We start from the raw sequence: 23,496 nt of genomic DNA on the forward strand, positions 1-23,496 counted from the left end.
TTGCGACGAAAGCAGGAGGTAGACTACGATCAAGATGGATTCACGAACTATAAGACAACATGGGGAAACTCAGGGTCAACAACTGGAAGGAATCAACCAAGGATCGAGATAAATGGAGACATTTTGTGCAGCAGGCCAAAGCTTACACAGAGCTGTAACGCCAAATGATGATGGTGACTTCCATTGCATACAAGAGTACTGACCATACATAGCATTTGATAAAGCGAACTTTTAATTCCACGGTAATTTCCTGGCTGCAGAGCATATTTTTATAGTTGAGGAATGATGACTTTGCCATTTCCATTACTGTTTTAATTTCCTCGGTGCAGTGCCATTACTCTTTAATCTAACATCCAAGATATCTGAATTTAGAAACTCTTTGCACGGCTTCACCTTGAATTGATAAAGTTAAATTATTATGTGTATTTTCTGCATACAGCCATGAATTTAGTTGTGGGGACATTAATCTTAAGGCCGAATTTATTGCTGTATTTACCAATTTTATATAATAGGCTGTGTTGATCTTCAATTTGTTTGCAAAAAACGTCTCTAATTTGATTCAAATCAAGCAACTCTTATCGCCAGCTCGAAGTTTATGAAAGCACCAGTCTAAGCCCTACTTAAGTTGCCAGGAATCTATTCAAAGTGACATTGAATATTGATTTTCGTAGGAACAATAGCTGTAATCTTAGGTTAGGTTAGATTAGCCTGGTTGGCAACAAGCCACGCATAGACCTTTTGGTCCCTAGCGATACCAGATGGAGACCGACCTCTATGAATACCTAAAGTAGACATCACGCTTTTGGTGAATCTACGCAGAGCTGCAAGATCTGTTTTTGAGACGTCCTCCAGACCTTCAAGCAATGGGACTCCCAGGCATTTTAAACGCGTTTTTAATAATATCGGAGAGACGCACAGAAGGTGTTCTTAAGTTTCTTCAACTACCTCTCTATATTTCCTGCATTTGTCCGTGCTAGCAATATGCAGCCAATGGAAGTTCTGCAGCCCTTTCTCGAGAGCGTAAGTAGGATTTGAGTCAGTTTTTTGTCGTTAATTCTATATAAATATAATTTTTACCGTCTTGCATTAGATCAAATTAGTCCACTTCGCACCGACTCACTTTTTCATGTAGTCGTCCAATTCGTTGTATGTTGTGTATCGTTCTGCTGTTTAAATGGTAGTCTAACAGCGCTCTTTGCTATCTAATCTACTATTTCGTTCCCCATAATGCCTTTGTGACCAGGCACCCAATAGATATGCAGCCTACTGTTTGCGGCTAGCCTTTCTATGGCCTCCCTGCTCCGTCGAACATTTTTGGACTTAACGCAATATGAGCTTATTGCTTTTATTGCTGCTTGACTGTCCACTAGGGCGGGCCGATTTAAAAATCGCTCATTGCTCTGTGTAAATCGTATTCTAGGGATCAAAATAAGAAATTTTGCCGAGGGAACCGTACCTCTAAAACGAATTCTGATGTCCCCCAATTTGGGTCGAACGAAAAATCCCACTTTGACCCATTTAGAGTGCTCCAATCGAGTCCAAATGTATGACCGACCCCCACTAACTTTGGACGACCGATCTACCCATGCCAGTGGCATACCCCCTGGAACTCCCCTGGGGGGTTCCCCATACAATCATTTCAAAATATCACCATTTTTGGCCTTTACATGAGAAAAGAAACTAAAAAGTTCGACCCAAATTGGGGGACATCAGAATTCGTTTTAGAGGTACGGTTCCCTCGGCAAAATTTCTTATTTTGATCCCTAGAATATGATTTTCACAGAGCAATGGGCGATTTTTTTGCCTCCCCACAAATCGACCCGGCCTACTGTCCACGTATCTATATATTAATTATTGTTCTAGTGTAGGCTAGCTCCGCGGCTTTCCCTACAGCAAAAACTTCCGCTTGGAAAATACTGCTACTACTTGATAGCCTGCCTTATCCCTAGGTTTGAGCAGTAAATACCCGCTGTGTAGATGTGAAAAGTCCTATGGCCAAGCTTCATGTGCCATCGCTCCTCTTCAATTGTAGTACGAAACCTTCTCTCCCAACTAAAGTACGGAGTCATGTAGTCTGTGCAACCGGAGCTCCACTTTCCTATTGAGCTGGGACCGAAGGTTATGTAGGTGAATGCTCCAGCAGCCACCAACCTCCTCGCGAATTTCGCTGCTAGGTTTTCCGCCATATGATCAATAGGTGGCATGCTGAGTATCCTATCCAGCGCCGCCGTTGGAGTGGTTTTTATCACTCCTGTTATGCACAGAGCAACGATTCGCTGAATCCTTTCCAGTGGCAGTAAGTATGTCAGTTTTCTTGTCGCAGTCCACCATACTACGGCCCCATACAGCAATAACGGTCTAACTACTGCCGTGTAGCACCAATTCATCAGAGAGGGTGATAGACCACAAGTAACGCCCAGCATTCTTTTACATGCGTACAACGCATTACTGGCCTTTGTCACCCTCTCCTCAATATTGTGCTTCCACAGAAATTTACTATCTAGTATTACTCCGAGGTACCTTGCAAGTAGTTCGTTGTTGCTTAGCTTCGGGAGGTTCCACGTCGGAGCCTTGTACTTCCTGGTAAAAAGTGCCATGTCCGTTTTTCCGGCGTTTATCCCTAGCCCTGCGCGAGATGTCCAGCTGTAATCATATGTATGTATAAAAAGAAAAAAATCCACGTGTCTAAAAGCCAAAGACTCCATTTTCTAAATAAATTTTTAAATTTGATTTATACATTTTTTTAATTTTTTTTACAATTTTTTAAATTTTATTCTTAGAATTATTTAATTTTTTTTTTGCAATTTTTAAATTTTATTTTTACAATTTTTTTAAATTCGTTTTAACAATTTTTTAATTTTATTTATACTATTTTTTAAATTTTATTTTTACAATTTTTCAATTTTAATTTGACAATTTTTTAATTTTATTTTTACAATTTTTTAATTTGGCTTTTATTGCAATCACCAAATTAGCGCAGAACTTACAAAAACATACTCCAGCACTAATACAAACATCAAAACAAAATGCCATAAATATTCCCTTCTGATTGCATCGCTTTGTGGCACTTGGCGCCACAATTGCAAATACTTATCGACAATTTGCTCGACCTCTTCTCAAACACCGACACTTGGCACTTCTACAGACACTCGTCCAGTGCATACACTTCTACTGTGCATCACTTTACTCCAGCTGCCAATCTGAATAGCCACACACACGCCCACACTTTGATAGAATCATGCGGCGTGCGGAGTGTTAAGGATAATTCTTCATTGTTACGTATACGCCATGGCAGTGCACTTGCAGTTAACTGCACCCACTTCTATACCTCCACTACCGTTGACAGCTACTTGAGACTTGGTTTTGCCGCCACCACTTGGCATCATAAAAACAACAAATGACATTTCAATCATACGGCAAACGTAATAAGCCACAGTGTCGTATAAAGGATGAACTGCTGCCATGAACGAGTACAAACACATTGCGGCGATTTGTGGGAATTTTTTGTTAGTTTTAAGTTTAGTGGTTTTTTGAAAGTTTATCGGTTTTATTTTAAAATTTTTTTTAATTATTAATTTTTTTTACTCCAGTTTTTGCTGTATTAAAATGCGTTTTTCTCATATCTTTTTTGCATGCGTCGCAATTTCGTTCCACGGGCGAAATATTCTTATGATAAATTTGTCGTACAGATTTATTTCTAATTGCATGTCACTCAGTGACAGTAATCCTACTTAGACTGATTTGGCTGCAATGGCAACAGTTGTTTATATTTGATGAAATTCGATGTATTTTTAATTTTTGCTATTTCTCTCTTTATCTGCTTCTTTACTCTTAGCATTAGCACCTGAAAATACAGCACGTGTTTTTTTTTTTTGCAAATCCTGTAACAAATTCTCTCTTGTTTCCATGACAACAGCTGCTCATATGCGGCGAAATGAACCAAGTGTTTGTAAGATAACTCTTTTTGAAATAAAATATTTCCCTTCGTCGGCTTTATCGCTCTTTTCGACATTTTTAGATGCTCAATTTCTTGATTTTATCGAGTACTCGCAATATGAATTCGCTTTTCTCTCAATTAATGCCAGTTTTACTCTCACATACTCGCATTTACGTTTTCTTCCTCTTACAATCCATTTTTAGATGGCCTACTGAAATCTCCGTACTCTCTTTCCTTGCTAAATGCATATATTTAGTAACGGTAAATACGCAAACTCAGTCAAATTCGCCGCGCTTTCTGTTTTTGTTGTTGTTGTTGTTTTGTTTGAGAAGCCGCTTGCTCCTGTTGCCAGTTTCTCAGTTTCTCTCTTTGTCCACTTCATTCTTTACAACTGAAATGCAGAGAAACTTATCGACTCTTTTCTATTTGTCTTTACACTCTCCGTTGTTAGCTTTATTTTTAATGCTCATTTTACCAGCTCTTTATTTATGTGAGTAATGTGTGGTTAAGGCGCCGAAAACCGGCAATTCCAAATATTTGCTAATCTAATTTTTTGATTTCTTACCATTTTAATATTTCGCTTTCTCCGCTTATTTTAGTCCGTGTGAATGGCACGTAAATATGTTTTGGTTTTTTCTATGGTTACGTCTTTTTTTAATGGCTGCACATAGTGAAATTTTTAAACTTATGAATTGAACTTCTACCCAAAGCAGAACCATTTCAAGTGATATATCGAATAATTACTTTAAAAATTTGAAGTTTTTAACTAAAAAGGACGGGAAAAATAAAAGGTGATCTTTTAGCTATTATCTTTTTAAACAGTTGGTTTAAACAGCTGGCGCACGTTTCATGTTTTGTTTCACTGTCAAACATCTTCAGTTTGGTCTATAATTTAACCATGAATCGTCTTACAAACGAACAACGCTTGCAAATCATTGAATTTTATTATAAAAATGCGTTTTCTTTTCAAAAAATTTAAGATCCACTTTTTTATCGAAAAATTGTGTTCAGCGACGAAGCTCATTTTTGGGTCAATGGGTACGTAAATAAGCAGAATTATCGATTTTGGAGTGAAGATCAGCCAGAAGAATTGCAAGAGCTACCAATGTATCCAGAAAAGGTCACAGTATGGTGCGGTTTATGGGCTGGAGGTATCATTGGGCTGTACTTCTTAAAAGATGCTGCGAATCGTAACGTAACTCTGAATGGTGAGCGCTACCGTGAAATGATATCCGACTTTTTGTTGCCCAAAAGCAAGACGGTGCCACATGCCACACAGCACGCGTAACAATGGACTTGTTGAGAGGCGAGTTCGGTGAACATTTTATTTCACGTTCGGGACCTGTCAATGGCCCACCAGATCGTGCGATAACGCCTTTAGATTATTCTTTGAGGGGCTATGTTAAATCTCATGTCTATTCAGACAAGCCTGCTTCAATTAACGCATTGGAAGACAACATTAAAGCATTTATATGTGAGATACCGGCCGAAACATTGGGAAGTGTATGCTCAAATTGGACTAAGCGGATGGACCATTTGAAGCGCAGTCGCGGTCAACATTTGCATGAAATAATCTTCCGAATTTTACATGTGTTTTTTTGAAGAACTTTCCTGTTAAAAAATCACCCTTTAGATTCTCTTTATTCGCTCCGCACTTAAAATTTCTTTCCCCTCTTTTCCAAAGTAACATATTTGTTTAAAGTCCTACCAAGTTACGTAAAACGTCAAATTGAGTAAAAATCATAACGCTAATAAATCAGAAACGATCGATCGCCTCAGACTAGTGTTGGCAGAGCCAGTAATGGCCAGGATGAACTGGAACAGGACAGCCAATTGAATAAAGTTATATTTCACAATTAAATGAAATACTTATTTCTTCTTGTAAAAAAATTATCCAAACATACTCGAACGGTATTTTTATATTACTTCTAAAAAGAAATCAGTCGATGCTCCACTGAATACTACAGTTTTCAAATATCTAAACCACCGTGTTGTTGTATTTGCAAACTGAGTTTAGGGATATGTTTTTCTTTTCTCTACTCCTAATCGGTATTGAAAAGCAACAGAAATCCAAAATTTTAAAAACCTTTTTAACGGTTGTACCACCGCTTGAATGCTTAGATAAGATTAGATTAGATTAGATTTGTGGGGGATTGAACAAGTCTAAGCACTCAGTCAGGAGACCGTAGTACATTGGTCTCGGATACATTTCAGTAGAAAGATTAGAGAGATAGGAAAGATAAAATGTGGCTGGTAAGACGAAAAAATTAGTTTGAAGTAACTCTTCTACAAATGTCTAGGATTCATTGATGAATCTTGAGAGATCCGGAAGAGGAAGTGTATGAACTTTATCCATACTCAGCATATCGCAACCCAATATCCTATGTCTGATTCTGGAAAACGCCGGACAGGTACAGAGAAAATGCTCTGCAGTGTCGTCATCCTCAACACGGGATAGGCATATCGGGCTGTCGACGATCCCCATGCTAGCCATATGCTGACCACAGGCGTTCTGCCCTGTGATAACATCCTCCAGTTCTCTCAGGTCCAGCTTGACTGTCACTACAAATTACCAATACTGCTACCCCGCCACTTTTTCTCAATTAGCCAGTATGAAACGTTCAAGATGGCATAGACTTCCGTAAGGAATACCGTCGACATCTGTCCTGTGGCATAGGAGTACTTAGTGTCTTCTTCTAAGTACCATCCAAGTCCGCTACCATCACTGGTTTTGGATCCGTCAGCACACTTTCTGCTGATTACTAGGTTCTCTATACTTAATCATGAATCTCTATCTTGGATCAAAACATCATACTTCCTACCGAAGCTAACGACAGGCACCCGATTGTCAACCGCCATCGAGAACAGTGTGCACCGCTCCGACAACTGGTGGTATATCTGACAGTGGCCAGTGCTTACTTCATTTCCCCAGACTCCATTTAACTTGAGCCTGTACGCCGCTATCATTGCTTCCTTTCGAATTTGAAGATCTAGAGGTTGCAAGTTCAGAATGATATTGAGGGCATCACCGTATGTCGTACTCATGGCACTTGTGATACCCAAACACACACTCCTCCGTAGTCTGTTTAGGTGTTTAACTTTGGAATTAACTACAATGGCTCCACCGTACTACAGAGGTGTATGTAATAATGGGTCTAATCAGGGTGATGTACAGCCAGTGTACTATCGCCGGTTTTGGACCCCATGTCTTGCTAAAGGTTCTCTTTCACTGCCAGAAGACTTTTAGTGTTCGAGAGACCTTATGCTCGACGTGCTTCTTCCAGGTAAGCTTACTATCTAGGATTACTCCTAAGTATTTAATCCCAGAAGACAGTTGCAGTGTTACACCTTTCAATGTGGGTAGTAACAGACCTTCCATATTGGGTTTCCTAGTGAATAGCGCTAAGATACTTTTTATAGGATTCACCGAAAGACCATGCAATTCGCTCAAAGGTCAATCTTATTTAGAGCCACGTGCATTTTATTGCCTATAGCTTCAAGTGATCGTCCTAAGATTAATACGCACACATCGTCCGCGTAGGCGTGGGTGTGCCCAATTTCCTGCAGATCATTAAGAAAAGAGTCCACAACAAAGCACCAAAGTAGGGGAGAGATTACATCGCCTTGTGAACAACCCTTTTTAACCTCAACCTTGACTATATCAAATTTAATGGACTATAACACTTCTAAAATAAATGTTTAACATTTTGATACTGTTTTCTTAAAGCTCGTTAAATTTTTGTGAATTTTGAAGAAAGTCCCAATTTATATTTTTTGTGTTGTAAACGAGCTATATTTTTGTAAAAAATTAACGAAAAAAAAAATTAGTTCATGCTCACAAAACTTGCGAAGATTGTTAAAAGATAAAGCAACTAATTATAAGCGCACAAGTTTATATACATTTGATGCATAGAACATACACACCTGATCACATCATCACATCATTACAACAAAATATATGAAATAACTATTTACAACTACCGCAACTGCGAGACAGCTACAAAACAAACTCCAATTTAAGAGTTTTCCTCACTAAAATGTTAATACTGTAGACTCCCCAATGCCATGTAATTACTGACAGGCACATTAATACTAAATAATAAACATACATACATACACATGTATGTACTACTATACGAATAAATGAAAATCTCCTGTTATTTGTTTGCACAAACAAGCAAAATATGGCAATTAAAATGCGATGAGCAAAAAAGGAACCAAGCAAATGCATTGCCAGCAAATCACCAACGGCTGGTTGAGAAAGCAATGTTTCAGGCAGTCGTCGCTGCCTGAGGGAGCAACAGTAACAAAAGCAGCTGCTGTTTTTGTCCAACTCTCCAAGTACTCCCGATATGGTTTGGGAGTTGGATTATTAGCGCAACAAAAGTTTATCATAGCCTGAATGAGAGCGTACGAATGTTCCACTTACATAAACTACATAATAACAAAATTTTCCGACCAAACAATGAGACCACTGCGAGCTTGGGGTGGAGAAGTGAAAGGCGGACATACTTATCTGCAGCAAATAGAATACGCACTTATATTTCGATATGGAATGCATTGAATGGAATTGCTTTTACTCTTATTATTGTTGCCCACAGCAACATCTGTGTAGAGTCAGCTTTGGAAACTCTTTTGTTAACTATAGCAATTAATGTTGTTGTAGTTTTAGTTGTATTTGTCTGCTATTTTGTTACGACTATCAGACTGCTGCACTTGGAAGTTGTTTGTGTTGCTAGTGCGTTCTTTCTGCTATTGTTTTCTCAATTATTTTGTAAATAGTTTAGTGAAAAGTTAATAACAACTGTTCCGAGTTGTGCTCTGATTGCAGTAAAGAAGTATGTATGTATGTATGTACTGGCGTTTACAAATGCGTTTGCAAATATAGGTTAATATCGAAGGGATTTGCATTTTACTTAGATAATTGCAAGATAACAATGTGCCTTCGTTTTCGCCACTAGTTTAACGAGTTAGTCTGAAGAAAATACTAATTTAACATAATTTTCTCCTTAGCACACAATTTTCTTACATGTAAGCACAGTTTTATTGTTGTAGCGTCGTTTCTCAAACTCTGTTAAGATCTGTGAAGCTCACAATTGTTGCCATTGATGCCAATCGATGGAGGACCTGGGGAAGGTGCTATTTTATGTCAATACACAAGAGTGTAGGTATGTTGAATACACCGCAGTGAAGTATGGTTAGTCTCCACCAACTACATTAATGAAATGAGAGGAGAGTTAAGGAGGGTTTGGAATGACACTCGCTGAATGATATTCAAAACCTGACGATCATCAGTCGGGTCTGAAATGTATTGTTCGTATTTTCGCAATTCGTCAATGATGATGGGCATTTGTTATTTAATATGCCTGTAAGGCTTTTGTCGAAGATGTCGAATATCGACTATTTTCAACTTCTGTCTACTAAGCTGAACTTGCTGTTACTAATTTCCACTTAGAATAATATATTTCGCAATTAATTAATTTATTTATTTCAAGAAGTCAAGAAAACATGATTTCAAATTTACTACTACAACTAAAGAGTAATGGAATGATATTCACACTAACGACTAACTAAACTAAGATATAATAGTAATCCGTCCTTTTCGAAGGTAAATTTATTAATGATGGTGACTTAATTCTTAAAACTAAATTAACAAATATGAGCTTAAAAACTAATAGTCCTGGCTCCCGGACTATTTGACCTGATATCAGCTGTAAGATCCATCAAATTCCCAAATTGGTATAAATATCCTTCTTAAAATTTTACGCTCAAAGGTAATTCTTTGTGTTGGATGCACTTAAAGTGCATGCCACAAATAGGAGGATGAGCTCGGTCAAACACCCAAAAAGCGTGCAAGCGTCAATAATTTGTTTATGTTTTTTTATTTTTTATATGTAAGAGAAGAAGAAGAAGAATAACAACATTTTTTGGGAATACTTTGAATTCAAGCATAGTCAGTCTCATGTGTTGAAAACTGCTGCGTTTTTGTATAACACCAAGAGGTACCCAAATATACCGAAATACATATAGGTATGTACATGGGCAAATACTCCTACAAACGTAGATTATTAGAAAGCTATTTGTCGAAGAACTTTTGTGTGGACTCCCTGCAAAGAGTGCGACTGCAAAGGCAAGTCCTCAGCAGGCCAAAACAAAATAGTTTTATAGTTTATGAGCAAAAAACAACTACTAAACAACGAATGGTATAAATATTTAATTTTATTACTGTAAGAGTTATGTAAATAATCATTACTTAAATCCTATGGCATTTATGGTGCTAAATCTTCTTTGTATAGATAAACTGTGCAAATACAAAACAAAAATACAGAAACACACATTGTTTGCGGTAATATACACACACACTCCTATATGTATGCCCCTTTATATAATTGGTGAGTACACCAACTACTAAGAGTTTGGCCGAGCTTTTCCTCCACTTAGTGGCGTGCGGATAGTTTTTATGAGAATTTCTTTCATGATAGAAAATCACTCGGAGATTTGCCATTCCCTGCCGATATGCGCCAGCTATTAGTGAAAAATTTTCCTGAATAATTTGACTTTTTACGTCCACTGATGGCATCGAACTCGGATACCCCAAATAGTAGTTGCACACAAATACACTCGGCTATTACGACTACGGTTTGCGGTGACTTTCAATTAAATAATTTTCCTTAGGGAATTAGCTGACTGAGCACCCAGTAGGGAAAACATGAACTAATGAAGTGCTTATACTACTACTAAATACTATTTCTTGAACTGCAAATTGTTTCACTTAAAAACGAAATTGGCCTTCTCGCACATCAAGACAGTGGTGTCATGAGTTAACTACTGCTTCTGCTCCAATTTGGTGCTGAATGCAAATTCATTAAAAGAATGTCTTCAAATGGTCAAAATCGATGAAGTAATCAAAAAGGCATTTATATATTACTCAACATTTTACTTACGAATATATCAAATTTGATAAAACTTTTCAATTCAACAAACGATTTTCGCTCTGATATTTTAAAAAGCTAGGGAGAAAAATATGCTCATGGTCGGAATGAAACTTTTAAAGCAAGGTTGGGGTGGGTCTTGACTCCCTCAATAGTGGTCACACGAGATCGCAGAACTTAGAGATATGTGCATCCATAAGCGTAGAAAATATATACTAGAGCCAGAAAATTGGGCCCGGCGATAACGGAATCCGAAAAATACAAAAAAAGCAGAAAAGAATTGAGGAAAGCCATAAGCCAAAGCAAAAAAGACAAATGGGAAGAGCTAAGAAACGATCTAAACAGTAACCCATGGGGGTTGGGCTACAAAATTGTTATGAAGAAGCTAGGAACCAAATCCCCTGTTGCTGATTTGGAAACTGAAGTGGTAAGGAAAATAGTTGACACACTCTTTCCAACATACTGTGTTGAGAGGGAAGAACTCGAATATGAAGCAACGGAACCTGTCCAATTCGCAGAAGAAGAACTAAAAGATGCTACAAAAGCAATGAAATGCAATAAAGCGACTGGACTTGATGGCACAGTTGCGGGAATATTGAAACTATTGGCAATTGAACGCCCCCTTTTGCTGCTAGACATGTACAACGCATGTCTTAAAGAAGGAATTTCTCCAGAAATATGGAAAAAACAAAAATTAGTACTAATCAGTAAGGGAAAGGGAGACCCAACATTAGCGTCCGCTTATAGACCGCTATGTATGCTGGATAGCGCAGAAAAACGATTTCAGAAATGAATAAAGCGTGGGCTTAGCGAAGCCGTAGAGAACATTGGCGGCCTGTCTGACAGACAGTATGGTTTTAGAAGTGGCAGATTTACCTTAGGAGCCATCCAAGATGTAATAGGAGGCTAACTTACATGCTCCCACAAGAGTAAGCGGCATGTTAAGTAATCTCATGGCAAACCTTGAAGGTCCAACGCAGAACAGGCGAAAACTTTTAATGGACAACACAACGAACTCGATTATCTTGTACGGATGCGAAATATGGGCAGATTCGCTAAAAGTGAAATGCCGGCGGTAAACTCTGCAATCTGTGCAACGCACCTGCGCTCTCAGAGTGGCTTCGTCATACAGAACAGTATACAAAGCAGCGGGGTTAGTTATCAGCGGAACCATCTCTATAGATATTCTATTTAGCACAAGAGCGCAACCGGAGATGGGAGGCAAAAAACACAAGAATCCCAGTACCTCGCTTCTCCGATATTAGAATCCAAACGTTCAAACTTTGGCAGCCAAGATGGAATTGTGAACGGTGCGGTAGATGCACAGCGAGACTAATACCCGATCTAAAAAAGTGGGTAGAAAGAAAGCACGGTGAGGTTAACTATTACCTCACACAGTTTTTGTCCGGACATGGGTCCTTTCGGTAGTATTTGTGGCGAATGGGAAAAGTGAGCCTACCAAACTGCATATATGGAGATACTGGAAAATGGAAATCCGTCGCAAATTTTGTGGAGGATATTATCCGAAAAAGGAAGCGTGAAATGGAAACGTATACTGAAGAGCGTTGTGCATAGGTTTCTCAAAACAGGCGACCCTGGATGCAGGGTGAGTAAGTAAGTGTTCTTCTTAGGACGCCGCCTTGGCCCTCTACCTCGAAGCAATGCGGAAGCAGTCCCGGGCTGGAGGGAAACATCCGAGAGAAGAGGAGGGATATTTTTAGTGGAATCACCACACACGTAGTAGCGACGGTTACTATATTGGCATTTTTAACCCAACCTCACTGCAAAAAAAAAAATATAGCATAAGTGGCCAGCTGTGCGCTGTTCGCCTTAACTTAGTTTTAACTTACCTCTTCTGTACACGCCTTCTAAGATTGGATCGGTTAGCACCGTGCTTTTATACTGTTCCACTCCTGATTTCAGTGAAGCTTTTGGTATGGGGAAAAGCCAAGAATGATAAAGAAATATGTATACAGTCTTTATCGTCAAAGCTCATCTACTAACTCCCTCTTTCATTACATTTAGGCATACATCTCTTTTTTTCTTATTTTTGAAAATGTTCATGAAAATAGGAAAAATGTATTAACATCTCAAATTTCTTCATTTTGCATTCAGATCTTTGTACTTCTCTGATCCAATTCCTGCATATAATGCAAGGTGCGCTTTACTGAATTTAAAATCGTTACAAAGTAGATGAACTATGCTTTCACTCTGATTTGTTTTCTATAATATCGAAACGGGACAGTTGACTCGCCTTTACTCTTTCACAAATTTACTTTCACTTTATTTCCAAATACCTCGAAATAGTCTTCGAAGTAATGATTTAGTTCTCTTAGAGCGGGCTAAAATTGTTTATGCCTTGATTAGAAAATTGAATGACTTTAACGAGATTTCAATTTTGTTGGTTTTTGTCCGCCATCTAAATATGGATAAGTTGAAATTGTCACGCAATGAATATTTTAATTGGTTATGAAATATATTGCAGAATTACGAAATATGTAAAATTACTCATTTTTACAAATAGTGTAAGTTCTAAGCAGCCTGTAAAGAACCTCGTATTTCCAAATTTACTAAATGAATGTATAAATAAATAACCACCTTTAAATAGTCACTTTATTTAGCTATTGAAATGAAAAAGATATGATAAATAGAAAAAGCGTGGACTAGTCATGGTTCCGCGCTCACTTCAACTGCATCAGTTCAGAGCTGGTAGAATTTCCTAATGGGCATTTATATTTAGAGTATAAAAACATTGTTTAATGAACACAAGTGCATATTTAGCAAGCGCTCGTATATAAAGCAACAACACTGCAAGTGGCAATTTAAAAGTGTTGTGCACGTCAGCGTATAAGTGATTGGGCGCTCAGCTAACCTTATCGCATCTCTAACATCTAACAGCGGCGTTGAATGTGAATTGAAAGACGCGCAGCGGTTGAAACACAAACAGTCAAACAGCGTTGATAAGCGCAAGCAATGTAGTTCTAGCAGCTCAGCTGAAAACTACTTTATATACTTTCAATTCAGAAAAAAATTTATTGTGTAAAAAATCAGTCAACTAAGCAGATGACAACCAACGAAAAATATCAAGTTTTCAATTAGAGCCGATTTCCAGAAAAGTATCGCCTGAAGGGCGATTATTTTCGCAAAAATAAAAAAAAATTAAAATCGTAACTGCATGCATACATACATACATGTATCTAAATAGCACAAGAAAATAAAACAAACAAAAATAGCAAAAATCCCCTGTAGCCGTGTTAAAGAAGCAAAATTTTAAGTAATTTAGTGGCAAAATGGTTTGCGTGACGGAGGATACTTTCGGCACCACAACTAATCCTCTAACTAAGAAGGAGGAGGTGATCAGACGCTTCACCATCACCAACGATCGCGGGATGTCGATGCAGGTAAGTCAGATAAAAGACAAGTTTCCAAATTCTTGCTGGTGTTAATTAGCCACTTTTAGTTGATAACCTACGGTGCTACAATCACATCACTAAAGGTGCCCGATTCGCATGGCATGGTTGACGACATCACGCAGGGCTTCGATAATATTGAAGGTGAGTTTTGGTTATCAACGGCTGCTATTTATGTATTTGTATAAACGTCCAACATGTACGCTTTTTCCATGCAGGCTACTTGACCACAAATAATCCCTACATCGGCTGTACAGTGGGACGTGTTTGTAGTCGCGTCGGCAATGGAAATTTTACGCTCGACGGCAAACGGTATGAGGTCACCAAAAATTTCTTAGGTAAGCACATGTTGCATGGTGGCACTCATGGCTTCAGCAAGGTTATATGGGAGGTGGATCAAGTGCGACCGGATGGTGTCGTTTTCAAGTTCGTTTCGCCCGATGGTCATGAGGGCTTCCCCGGTGAAGTGGTGACTACCGCCACTTACACCATCACCGATGATAATTGTATGCGTTTCTGCTTGGAAGCAACCACCAGCAAGCCGACACCGGTCAATATGACTAATCACGCATACTTTAATTTGGCGGGCCATGTGAGTAGCTAATGAATATTAATGAACTCTGATGAGGGCGAGGTTTATGTGCTCTATTTGTTTCTTAAGAATTCCGGCAAGCAAGGCATGTCGGAACATATCGTCAAAATTAAAGCTGAGTGCATCACAGATATGGATGAAGATACTGTGCCTAATGGCAAATTTATTTGCTTGGACAATCACCCATTGGACGTGCGGAAGTGGACGAATGTGGGTGAAGGGTTGAAGAAAATTGCCGGCATCGCTAAGGGATACGATCACAATTACGTGCTGAAATATACACCTGGGTGTATAGAAAAGCAAGCTAAGTAAGTACTCGTAATACCATTTAGGAGCCCAATTTTATCGCCCAATTTTATCGCCCAATTCTATGACACTTTCCTTTGATGTCGTTCATTGAATTAAATTTGTGAGCCTATCAACCAAGTCACGCTATGGGAAAGCCAGTAGCTCGTGTGTGTGCATTTCAATTGGCACTGATCAGTCCACTATATATTTGAGAACTAGTCATGTCAGAAGTGACTGATTCTACTACATGACCAAAGTGCATGGAAGAATGAAACATAAAAACGTGAAAAAATGCGGTCTAAATCGGATTAATTTCGCATTTCGGTTGTTGAGTCTATGATGAAGTGGTTGAATGTTTTTAAAACTAAAAGCACTGCCTTGAGCTAGTCCATTGGTCGTGCTTACTTTCTCATGGCCTAGTATGAGATGTCGGCGTTTTAAGAAGGACGTTATCCATCTGGTTACTCTCTCATTTATCTGCGTTTTCTTTAGTATGTCATTTAGAATGTTTATGTCAACGGAGTCGTATGCTTTTTCCACATCTATACACGCTGCCATTACTTGTTGTTTTTCGCTTTTGTGTAGGGATATCGTGTTTATCAAGTCGTTGATACATTGAGCTGTCGAGTGGTGTTTACGAAATCCGTAGGATCGACTCGGGAGTAGGTTGTGGTCTTTAATTTTGTTATCTATGTGTAGTTTTAGAATACCTTCTAGAAGTTTTGCCAATACTGGGAGTAAGCATATCGGTCTGTAGTTGAATATGTTTGTTAAGTCGCCTGTTTTTTTGGGGATTGGTATTATTCTAATGTTCCGCCAATCTTCTGGTATTGCGCCTTCTTTCCAAACGTTTTCTATTAAATTGAATAGTTTTATTTGTTCTTCGTCGTGCAGTTGTAGCAGCATACGGCATGAAATTTGGTCTGGCCCTTTTGCTGAGTTTTTGTTTCTAGTGTGTAGGAACTTTTGGAAGTTGGTTATATTCATTTCTAATAGAGTGTGGTCTGCGTTATTGATATTTGTGTTCGTCGGTGTGGAGTCTTGGTGTGTGTTTCTAGCTATGAATTCTAGATATTTTCTTTTTTCTTGGTTATTCCAGGAGTTGTTTATTTGTTTTTCGCATTGGTATTTTTTAAGGTTTTTTATTTTCGCCCACATATCTTTAATATTTGTTGGTTCGGAAATTTCGTCTATAACTTCTTTGAAGGCTTTATTTTTTTGTTCTTTTATATGTTCTCTGAGATTATTTTCAGCGTTTGTTAGGAGGTTACAGTTTTCATTAGTTTTGTACTGATTATATTTTTTCCGTGCGGCATTTCTTAGTCTGAATAATCTTTGGGATTCGTTGGTCCACCAATGTTTTGGTACATATTTATTGTTATTGTTATTGATTGTATTTTTCTCTATGGTTTTCCTTATGGCGCTGGTGAATTCTTCTAGGGTGTTTCCTATTTTCAGATTATTCATCTCTTTGAGTACGTTGTTCATTAAAATTTTAGCTGTTGTTTGATGGGGTATGAATTTATCCTTAAGTGTTATGATTATTGGGCTATGGTTGCTGTTTGTCAGTTTGCTTATCGTGTTCCATGTATAGTTGATATTTTGGTTTATGAACGTTACGTCTATAGCCGATGATGAGTTGTTGGTTGAGAATGTAGTCGATCCATCGTTGAGACAGAAAAAATCATTATCTGTAATAGCATTCTCGAGTACAATTCCTCTTGCGTTTGAGGGGGTTGTGTTCCAGTGTTCCCGACACTCTTCAATCTATACACCACACAGACCCACGCAATAATCAACGAAAACTGCAAACTGTTCCAATTCGCCGACGATTTCTTCATTGTTTGTTACAATCGTAAAAAAGAACAAACTCAGACCATCCTCAATGACAAGATAAAGGAATTCACGGACATCTGTAATAAAATAAACCTAAAAGTTAACTGCACCAAAACGAAAGTCATATACTTCAACCAAAAAAGCTCGGAAATAAATATCCATTTAAATAACAATAGACTGGAACAAGTTCACCAAATTAAATACCTGGGCAGATACATAAGCGTAAATAACTCATGCACACACCATATTAAACAAATAGTGGATAAAACCAACCAAACGTGCCGCTTCCTAAATATACTAGGCGGTTGCACTTCGGAATAAATCCACAAAGAGCCCTGCAACTGCACAAAACCTTCGCCCGAGCAAAAATGGACTACGCTGCTTCAACCTTCGCTAACATTTCCAAAGCCGATTTACAAAAACTCACGAAATGCTGCAATACAAACATGAGACGAAGTTTAGGACTAATTAGATCGACGCCAACGCACACAATTTACCATATGGCGGCAGAGATGCCACCCAAATACAGATTGGAGATGGCAACAGCAAAAGAAATAACCAAATGTATTGCATACAACCTACCGGCAAAAAGAATGATACTATCTAACAACCTTGATAAAAAATCCAGCTACTATTCAACATGCCAAAAATATAACCTAATCTTTCATAACATAGCACCTATTAACAACAAACCGGCACATACCCAAAAACTACATCTGAACGACAGATTCCTCAAAGAAACAGGTAAAAACAAAAAAGAAACAAACCAGGACATTATAAAGCAGATATATCAGGAAAAAAAGCAACAACTCGAAGACAACCAATTCGAAATAATATTCACAGATGGATCAATAAGAAACAACCAAACAGGAATAGCATTCATACATGAAAAATCGAACACAGTGGAAACATATTACTGCAATAAAACAGTAGCTTCTATGACAGCCGAACTGATTGCAATAGAAAAAGCAATAGAATTCGCCATACAGCAAAAATTCCCGAAAGTAGCCATCCTTTCAGATAGCCTCAGTAGTATCAGCACACTAAAAAACTAGGAAAGCGATAACTACATCGCTCAAAACATCATAGAAGCCATACATGCTTCAGATATCGAAAAGTTGGAAATACATCACATCCCCGCCCACAGCAACATTAAACCGAACGACAAAGTAGACTCTGCAGCAAAGAACGCACCACTAACCGGAAGCCTAATCAGAATACCCTGGACAATCAAAGATGCTATAAAAGAGATACATAAAAAAATAAAAGAAGAATGGGAACAAGATTACAAACAAAAAATCTTAAATAAAGGCAAAGCTTATGGCCAATTATTTCCAGGACTACTAAAAAAACCCTGGTTTCATAAAAAAGACCATAAAATGCAACCAACAGAACTAAAGCAGTTCAATAGAATCCTTTCAAACCACACATTTTGCAAAGATACACTATTCAAAATGAAAATATACAACAATAATAAATGCGAAACATGCAATACGACAGAAAACACAAACCACATCATATTTCACTGCAACAAGTACTCTAATTCAAGAAACAAGTACCCACCTATCAATAATAACTCATCAATAATCGAATTCTATCGAAACACCAACATAACCCATTACAATACCATCACTAACTTCCTTAAAGACATTCAAGTAAACCTATAAAACAGATGACACAAGTCAAACTATAACTGGAAACAAAAGAAAACTTACACTTGGAGTTGGCGTTTTAGCTCTTAAGCTGGCCAAATAAGTCTTCAACCTTTCCTCAGAAATTCTGAAGCAACCTAAACCCCAAAAAAAAAAACAAAAACTAAAAGCAAATTAAAGAAAAAAAAAATTCAACAACTTTTTATCAAAACTGCAAACTGTTTAATAGCAATTTCTAGAAAAATATTACGCATGCCGGTGCATAGTCCATTGAATTTTGTGATAACAAAGTGCAAGTTTGAAGTGGCTCAAAAATTGTGTTGATTAAAAAAAAAACATTTTATAGTTTTCTTTTGTTTTTTTACTGACGGTGTTGAGTTTTCTTTCACATAAAAAATTTATTGCAAAGAACAAAGGCACAAGCCGATAACAAAAAAAAAAAAAAATTATATCAACGCGATTTTTAACGCCACTTCAAGCTTGCCCTTTATTCGACCAAAATTCAATAAGCTGTGAAAATGCGTACTTGAATTGTTTTTTTATATATGATTAAAAAGTGTGAAATTTAACATTAAAAAATTATTATTTTTTTAATTTGCTCAAAGTTTTAAAATTTTATTTATGTGGTTTTTATATGAAAAGCAAAAATATTCTCATTAGAAATCAATAAAATCAAAGCGCTTTCATAACAGGTGCTGACACTAGACCAACAACAATGTTTTGCGCGTCTGATTGTCAAAACCAAGTTTTGACAAAGTTGAAAACAAGGCGAGTCTATTACAGGTGGTGTTAGTAAATCAGCTGACTTGTTTCTTTCTTTCGCCATGTTCATGTGGCTGCCAGCAAAGAATAAAACAAGGCGAATTCATTTTTTGTTTTCTGCTTCGCGAATACCTTGCCGTGACAATCAAACGTACAAAACATTGTAAAGGGTGATTTTTTAGGAGCTATAGCAAAGTTGTTCAAAGAAACAGACGCAGAATTCAGAAAAATGCATACAAATTTCATTTAAATTGAAAGTACAGTCCATATAATTTAATATTTGAAGATTATTTCATGCAAATGTTGACCGCGACTGCGCTTCAAATGGTCCACCCGCTTAGTCCAATTTTGGCATACTCTTTCCAATTAAAGCAGGCTTGTCTGCATAGACATGAGCCTTAACATAGCCCCACAAAAAATAATCAAAGGCGTTATGTCGCACGATCTGGATGGCCAATTGACAGGTCCCGAACGTGAAATAAGTTCTTCACCGAACTCGCCTCTCAACAAGTCCAGTGTTACGCGTGCTGTGTGGCATGTGGCACCGTCTTGCTGAAACCACATGTCCTGCAAGTCAAGCTCTTACATTTTGGACAAAAAAAAGTTGGATGTCACTTCACGGTAGCGCTCACCATTCAGCATCTTTGAAGAAGTGCGGTCCAATGATACCTCCAGCCCATAAACCGCACCAAACTGTGACCTTTTCTGGATACATTTTTAGCTCTTGCAATTCTTCTGGCTGATCTTCACTCCAAAATCGATAATTCTGCTTATTTACGTGCCCATTGATCCAAAAATGAGCTTCGTCGCTGAACACAATTTTTCGATTTTAAACTTTCTTAACAGAACACGCATTTTTATAATAAAATTCAATGATTTGCAAGCGTTGTTCGTTTGTAAGACGATTCATGGTTAAATTATAGACCAAACTGAAGATGTTTGACAGTGAAACAAAACACGAAACGTGCGTCAGCTGTTTAAAAAGATAATAGCTAAATAATCTCCATTTAGTTGGTCTAGTGCCAGCACCTTCAACAAATGCGCCTTGGTATAAAACAAAGAATGAATTCGCCTTGATTCATTCTGAACTGACAACCGTATGGACACGGCGAAAGAATAAAAAACAAATCAGCTGATTTGCCAATACCACCCTTGATTAAAATTAATTAAGAAAGTAAATTGTTAAAGCTTGTCAGTAATTCCCAGTGCCATTGTTATTTAATTTATTTAATGCAGAAGTTCAAAAAAAAGTTAGTATTAGTTAATGGAGCAATTTAATTTTTTTTATTTTCGATTTTTAATTTTTGTTTTGCTTTTGAGTGACCTAATGGCAAACGTCTCGTTTATATGGAGTCAATGGTGTCGAAAAATTTGAATGCGAGCGTGGAAAGCCTTTTTCTGTATAGGACAATGCATGCACACAGGAATTCTTCCACGGTTTCCTTTTCTTCAATATCTTGACTGCTTCGACAAAAGACATTATGTGGTACGCCCATCAAAAAAATTATTAAAAAATGTATATGTATTTGTATGAGTATGGAAAAGATGAAATGCGGCTGCCGCTTTAGTAACTTGGACTTTCGATTATATGTTTGTGTCTTTGTTGAAAGAAAAAAGAATCAATAAAAATAATCAAAAACAAAAAAAAAAAAAATTTAAAATAAAAACAAACAATTAAAATTAAAAAAAATAATCATAAATAAAAAAAATAAATCTAAAATTTAAAACAAATATAAATATAAAACAAAAAACAAAAAAAAATAATTAAAAATTTGTACTGATTTGGGGAAGAAGAAATGCGGCTGCCGCTTTAATAATTTGGATTTTCAAGTATTTTTCGTCTTTGTTGAATGAAAAAAAAAATCACAATAAAATTAATAAAAAATCATCCATAAATAAAAAGGAATAATGAATAAACGTAATTAAAAGAATAAATAAAAATAAAAAAGTGCATCATTAAATAAAACAAAATTAAAAAATAAATAAAAATAATTAAAAATTTTAAAAACTAAAATTTGATGAATGAAAAAAAAATAATAATAAAATTAATAAAAAATTAATAAAAAAAAAAATCGAATTAAAATAAGTAAAGAAATTCATCAATAAACAAAAACTAATAATATATAAATATAACTAAAAATAAACAAAAATTAAACTAAATAAAAAATGCATAAATAAATAATAAAAAAAAATAAAAAAATTAAAAATATTAAAAAAAGTAAAAAAAAATTCAAACTCGAACAGAAGTCGCTGAAAGTAATCCTCGGTTTCTGATAAAATAACCGCATCGTCAGCGTCGCATATTATTTCAATATTTTTGCTGCCTAATCTACACCCAGGAACCGCTTCTCGTACTTTCTTGATAATCGCATCCATAATAACATTTAGCCATTGAGCTTAGGTTGTCGCTTTGTCGAATACCCGAAGCAAAAGTTGTTAGATCGGATTTTACACCACTTCCCCGAATAATTGTGTTGTTGTGAGTATTTAAGTCCTGTGTTAGCGCTACTATATTTCAAGGTACATTTTTTCCGTACGTTTTTCTAAGTTCTATGAAACTCATATCCACCGGCTTGTTAAATTCAATTGCTTTCTCAACAATTTGGCTTAAAAAAAATTTTATTTCAATATTATTTTGAAAATATAGTTCATACTCCTCTGGAAACCGTATCAATTTAAGTTTCAAACACTGCGCAAATTAAAAAAACATCAACAAATTTTTATTGAAATTTCAAAGTTTTTAAATAGAATTTCTATGCAAATTTTTAGTATGCAGTTTAATAGCCCATTGGCTCTTGGCATAAGAAACTGCAAGTTTTAAATGACTGCAATAGGAAGTTGATTTTTGAAAACTATTTTTTGCGAGCAATATTTTCTACATATAAATCAAAATGTTTTTCATATCGCTACATAAGAATCGAATAGTTGCCCCCGATTTGCAATTTCACCGTAAACCAATTAAACAAATTATTGCACTGCTTGTATTGGTTATTACTGGCTATACCGGTTATTTAAACGCTTCCTAATTTTCTCCGTTCAGAGCCTTCCACCCTCCGAGCGGCCGCTGCATGGAAATTTCAAGCAATCAACCCTGTATGCACTTCTACACTGCGCACAACATGCCCGACTTGGAGGTTAGTATCATATTTTTATGCACGCATTTGCTACTCATCACCCCTCGCAATTCCCACTAATTCGCTAACCTACTTGCCATTTCGCTGCTTATAACTCATCAACTAACATTGCCATATTGAAATATTAAATACTAAAGAAGAAAAAGGGTAAACAGAAATCCGACCAGCCCATGATCGTCGGCAAGGGAAACAGCCTGTATGAGAAGCACGGCTCATTCTGCATGGAGACGCATTGGTTCCCGGATGCTGTGAATCATGTGAGTACATTTTATACAATTAGTATTTTATGGCAATGGGAAAATATACAAATTTGTATTATATTTTTAGGAAAACTTTCCTTCGGTTATACTGAGACCCGGCGAGACGTACCAACATGTCTGCATATTTAAGTTTGGCGTTTATGATCCCAACTGCGAGTAAAGCTCTGAACCTCAGTCACGAAACCTAATTGCAATAGACTAACTGAAGGCATAGCAAATGCAAATGTGAAACAAAAATAGTGAACGAAATAGATTGAAACAAATCAAATAAACACCAACTTTTATTTAAACAGTAAAAATGTGTTTTTTTCTTTCTTTTAACTAAATTTAGTTATTTTGTTTTCCCCATGTTCAGTTTTTTTCAAATATTATGAATAATACATACAAACACACACACATACATACAAAACAATTAATGAATTTTACTGCGATGTTCAATTTATTAAAATGAATTCCAGCCATTTTTTGGTTAACCGCAAATATTTTTGTCAATTTGGTAGCATTAAAATTTCAAATTAATAAACGAAGGTTTTATGAATTGAGGTTTGGAATTCATAGAAATATTTATTTCATTCCATATTTCAGTGATTATTAATTTATATACATTTAAATGCAAGCAATGGCACACTAGCGGCATCCTTTCAAGTGTTTAAATTTTCTTTTGCGCAAATTATGACTCTCCATAACCTAACC

The 23,496-nt window shown here is 36.7% G+C and overlaps 1 protein-coding gene and 1 long non-coding RNA gene across 4 annotated transcripts in view; one reads left to right on the plus strand and one right to left on the minus strand.

Annotated features, from left to right (window-relative positions):
• LOC128867552 (uncharacterized) overlaps positions 1-23,496 on the minus strand; it is a 66,816-nt gene that overhangs the window by 40,126 nt on the left and 3,194 nt on the right. The gene's annotated exons all lie outside the window — the stretch shown is intronic.
• LOC128867550 (galactose mutarotase-like) lies at positions 13,695-22,992 on the plus strand. 3 transcript variants are annotated; one of them, XM_054108897.1, is made up of 7 exons: positions 13,695-14,270; positions 14,330-14,423; positions 14,498-14,871; positions 14,941-15,179; positions 22,450-22,543; positions 22,681-22,800; positions 22,871-22,992. In XM_054108897.1, the coding sequence occupies exons 1-7, from the start codon at positions 14,160-14,162 to the stop codon at positions 22,961-22,963; spliced, it is 1,125 nt and encodes a 374-aa protein (XP_053964872.1). In that variant the 5' UTR covers positions 13,695-14,159; the 3' UTR covers positions 22,964-22,992. The 3 variants fall into 3 exon arrangements, with proteins under 3 accessions (XP_053964872.1, XP_053964873.1, XP_053964874.1); XM_054108898.1 differs by having other exon boundaries at positions 22,690-22,800; XM_054108899.1 differs by having other exon boundaries at positions 13,697-14,270; positions 22,699-22,800.

This window comes from Anastrepha ludens, chromosome 6 (assembly GCF_028408465.1).
Source record: "Anastrepha ludens isolate Willacy chromosome 6, idAnaLude1.1, whole genome shotgun sequence".
NCBI classification, from domain to species: Eukaryota; Metazoa; Arthropoda; class Insecta; order Diptera; family Tephritidae; genus Anastrepha; species Anastrepha ludens.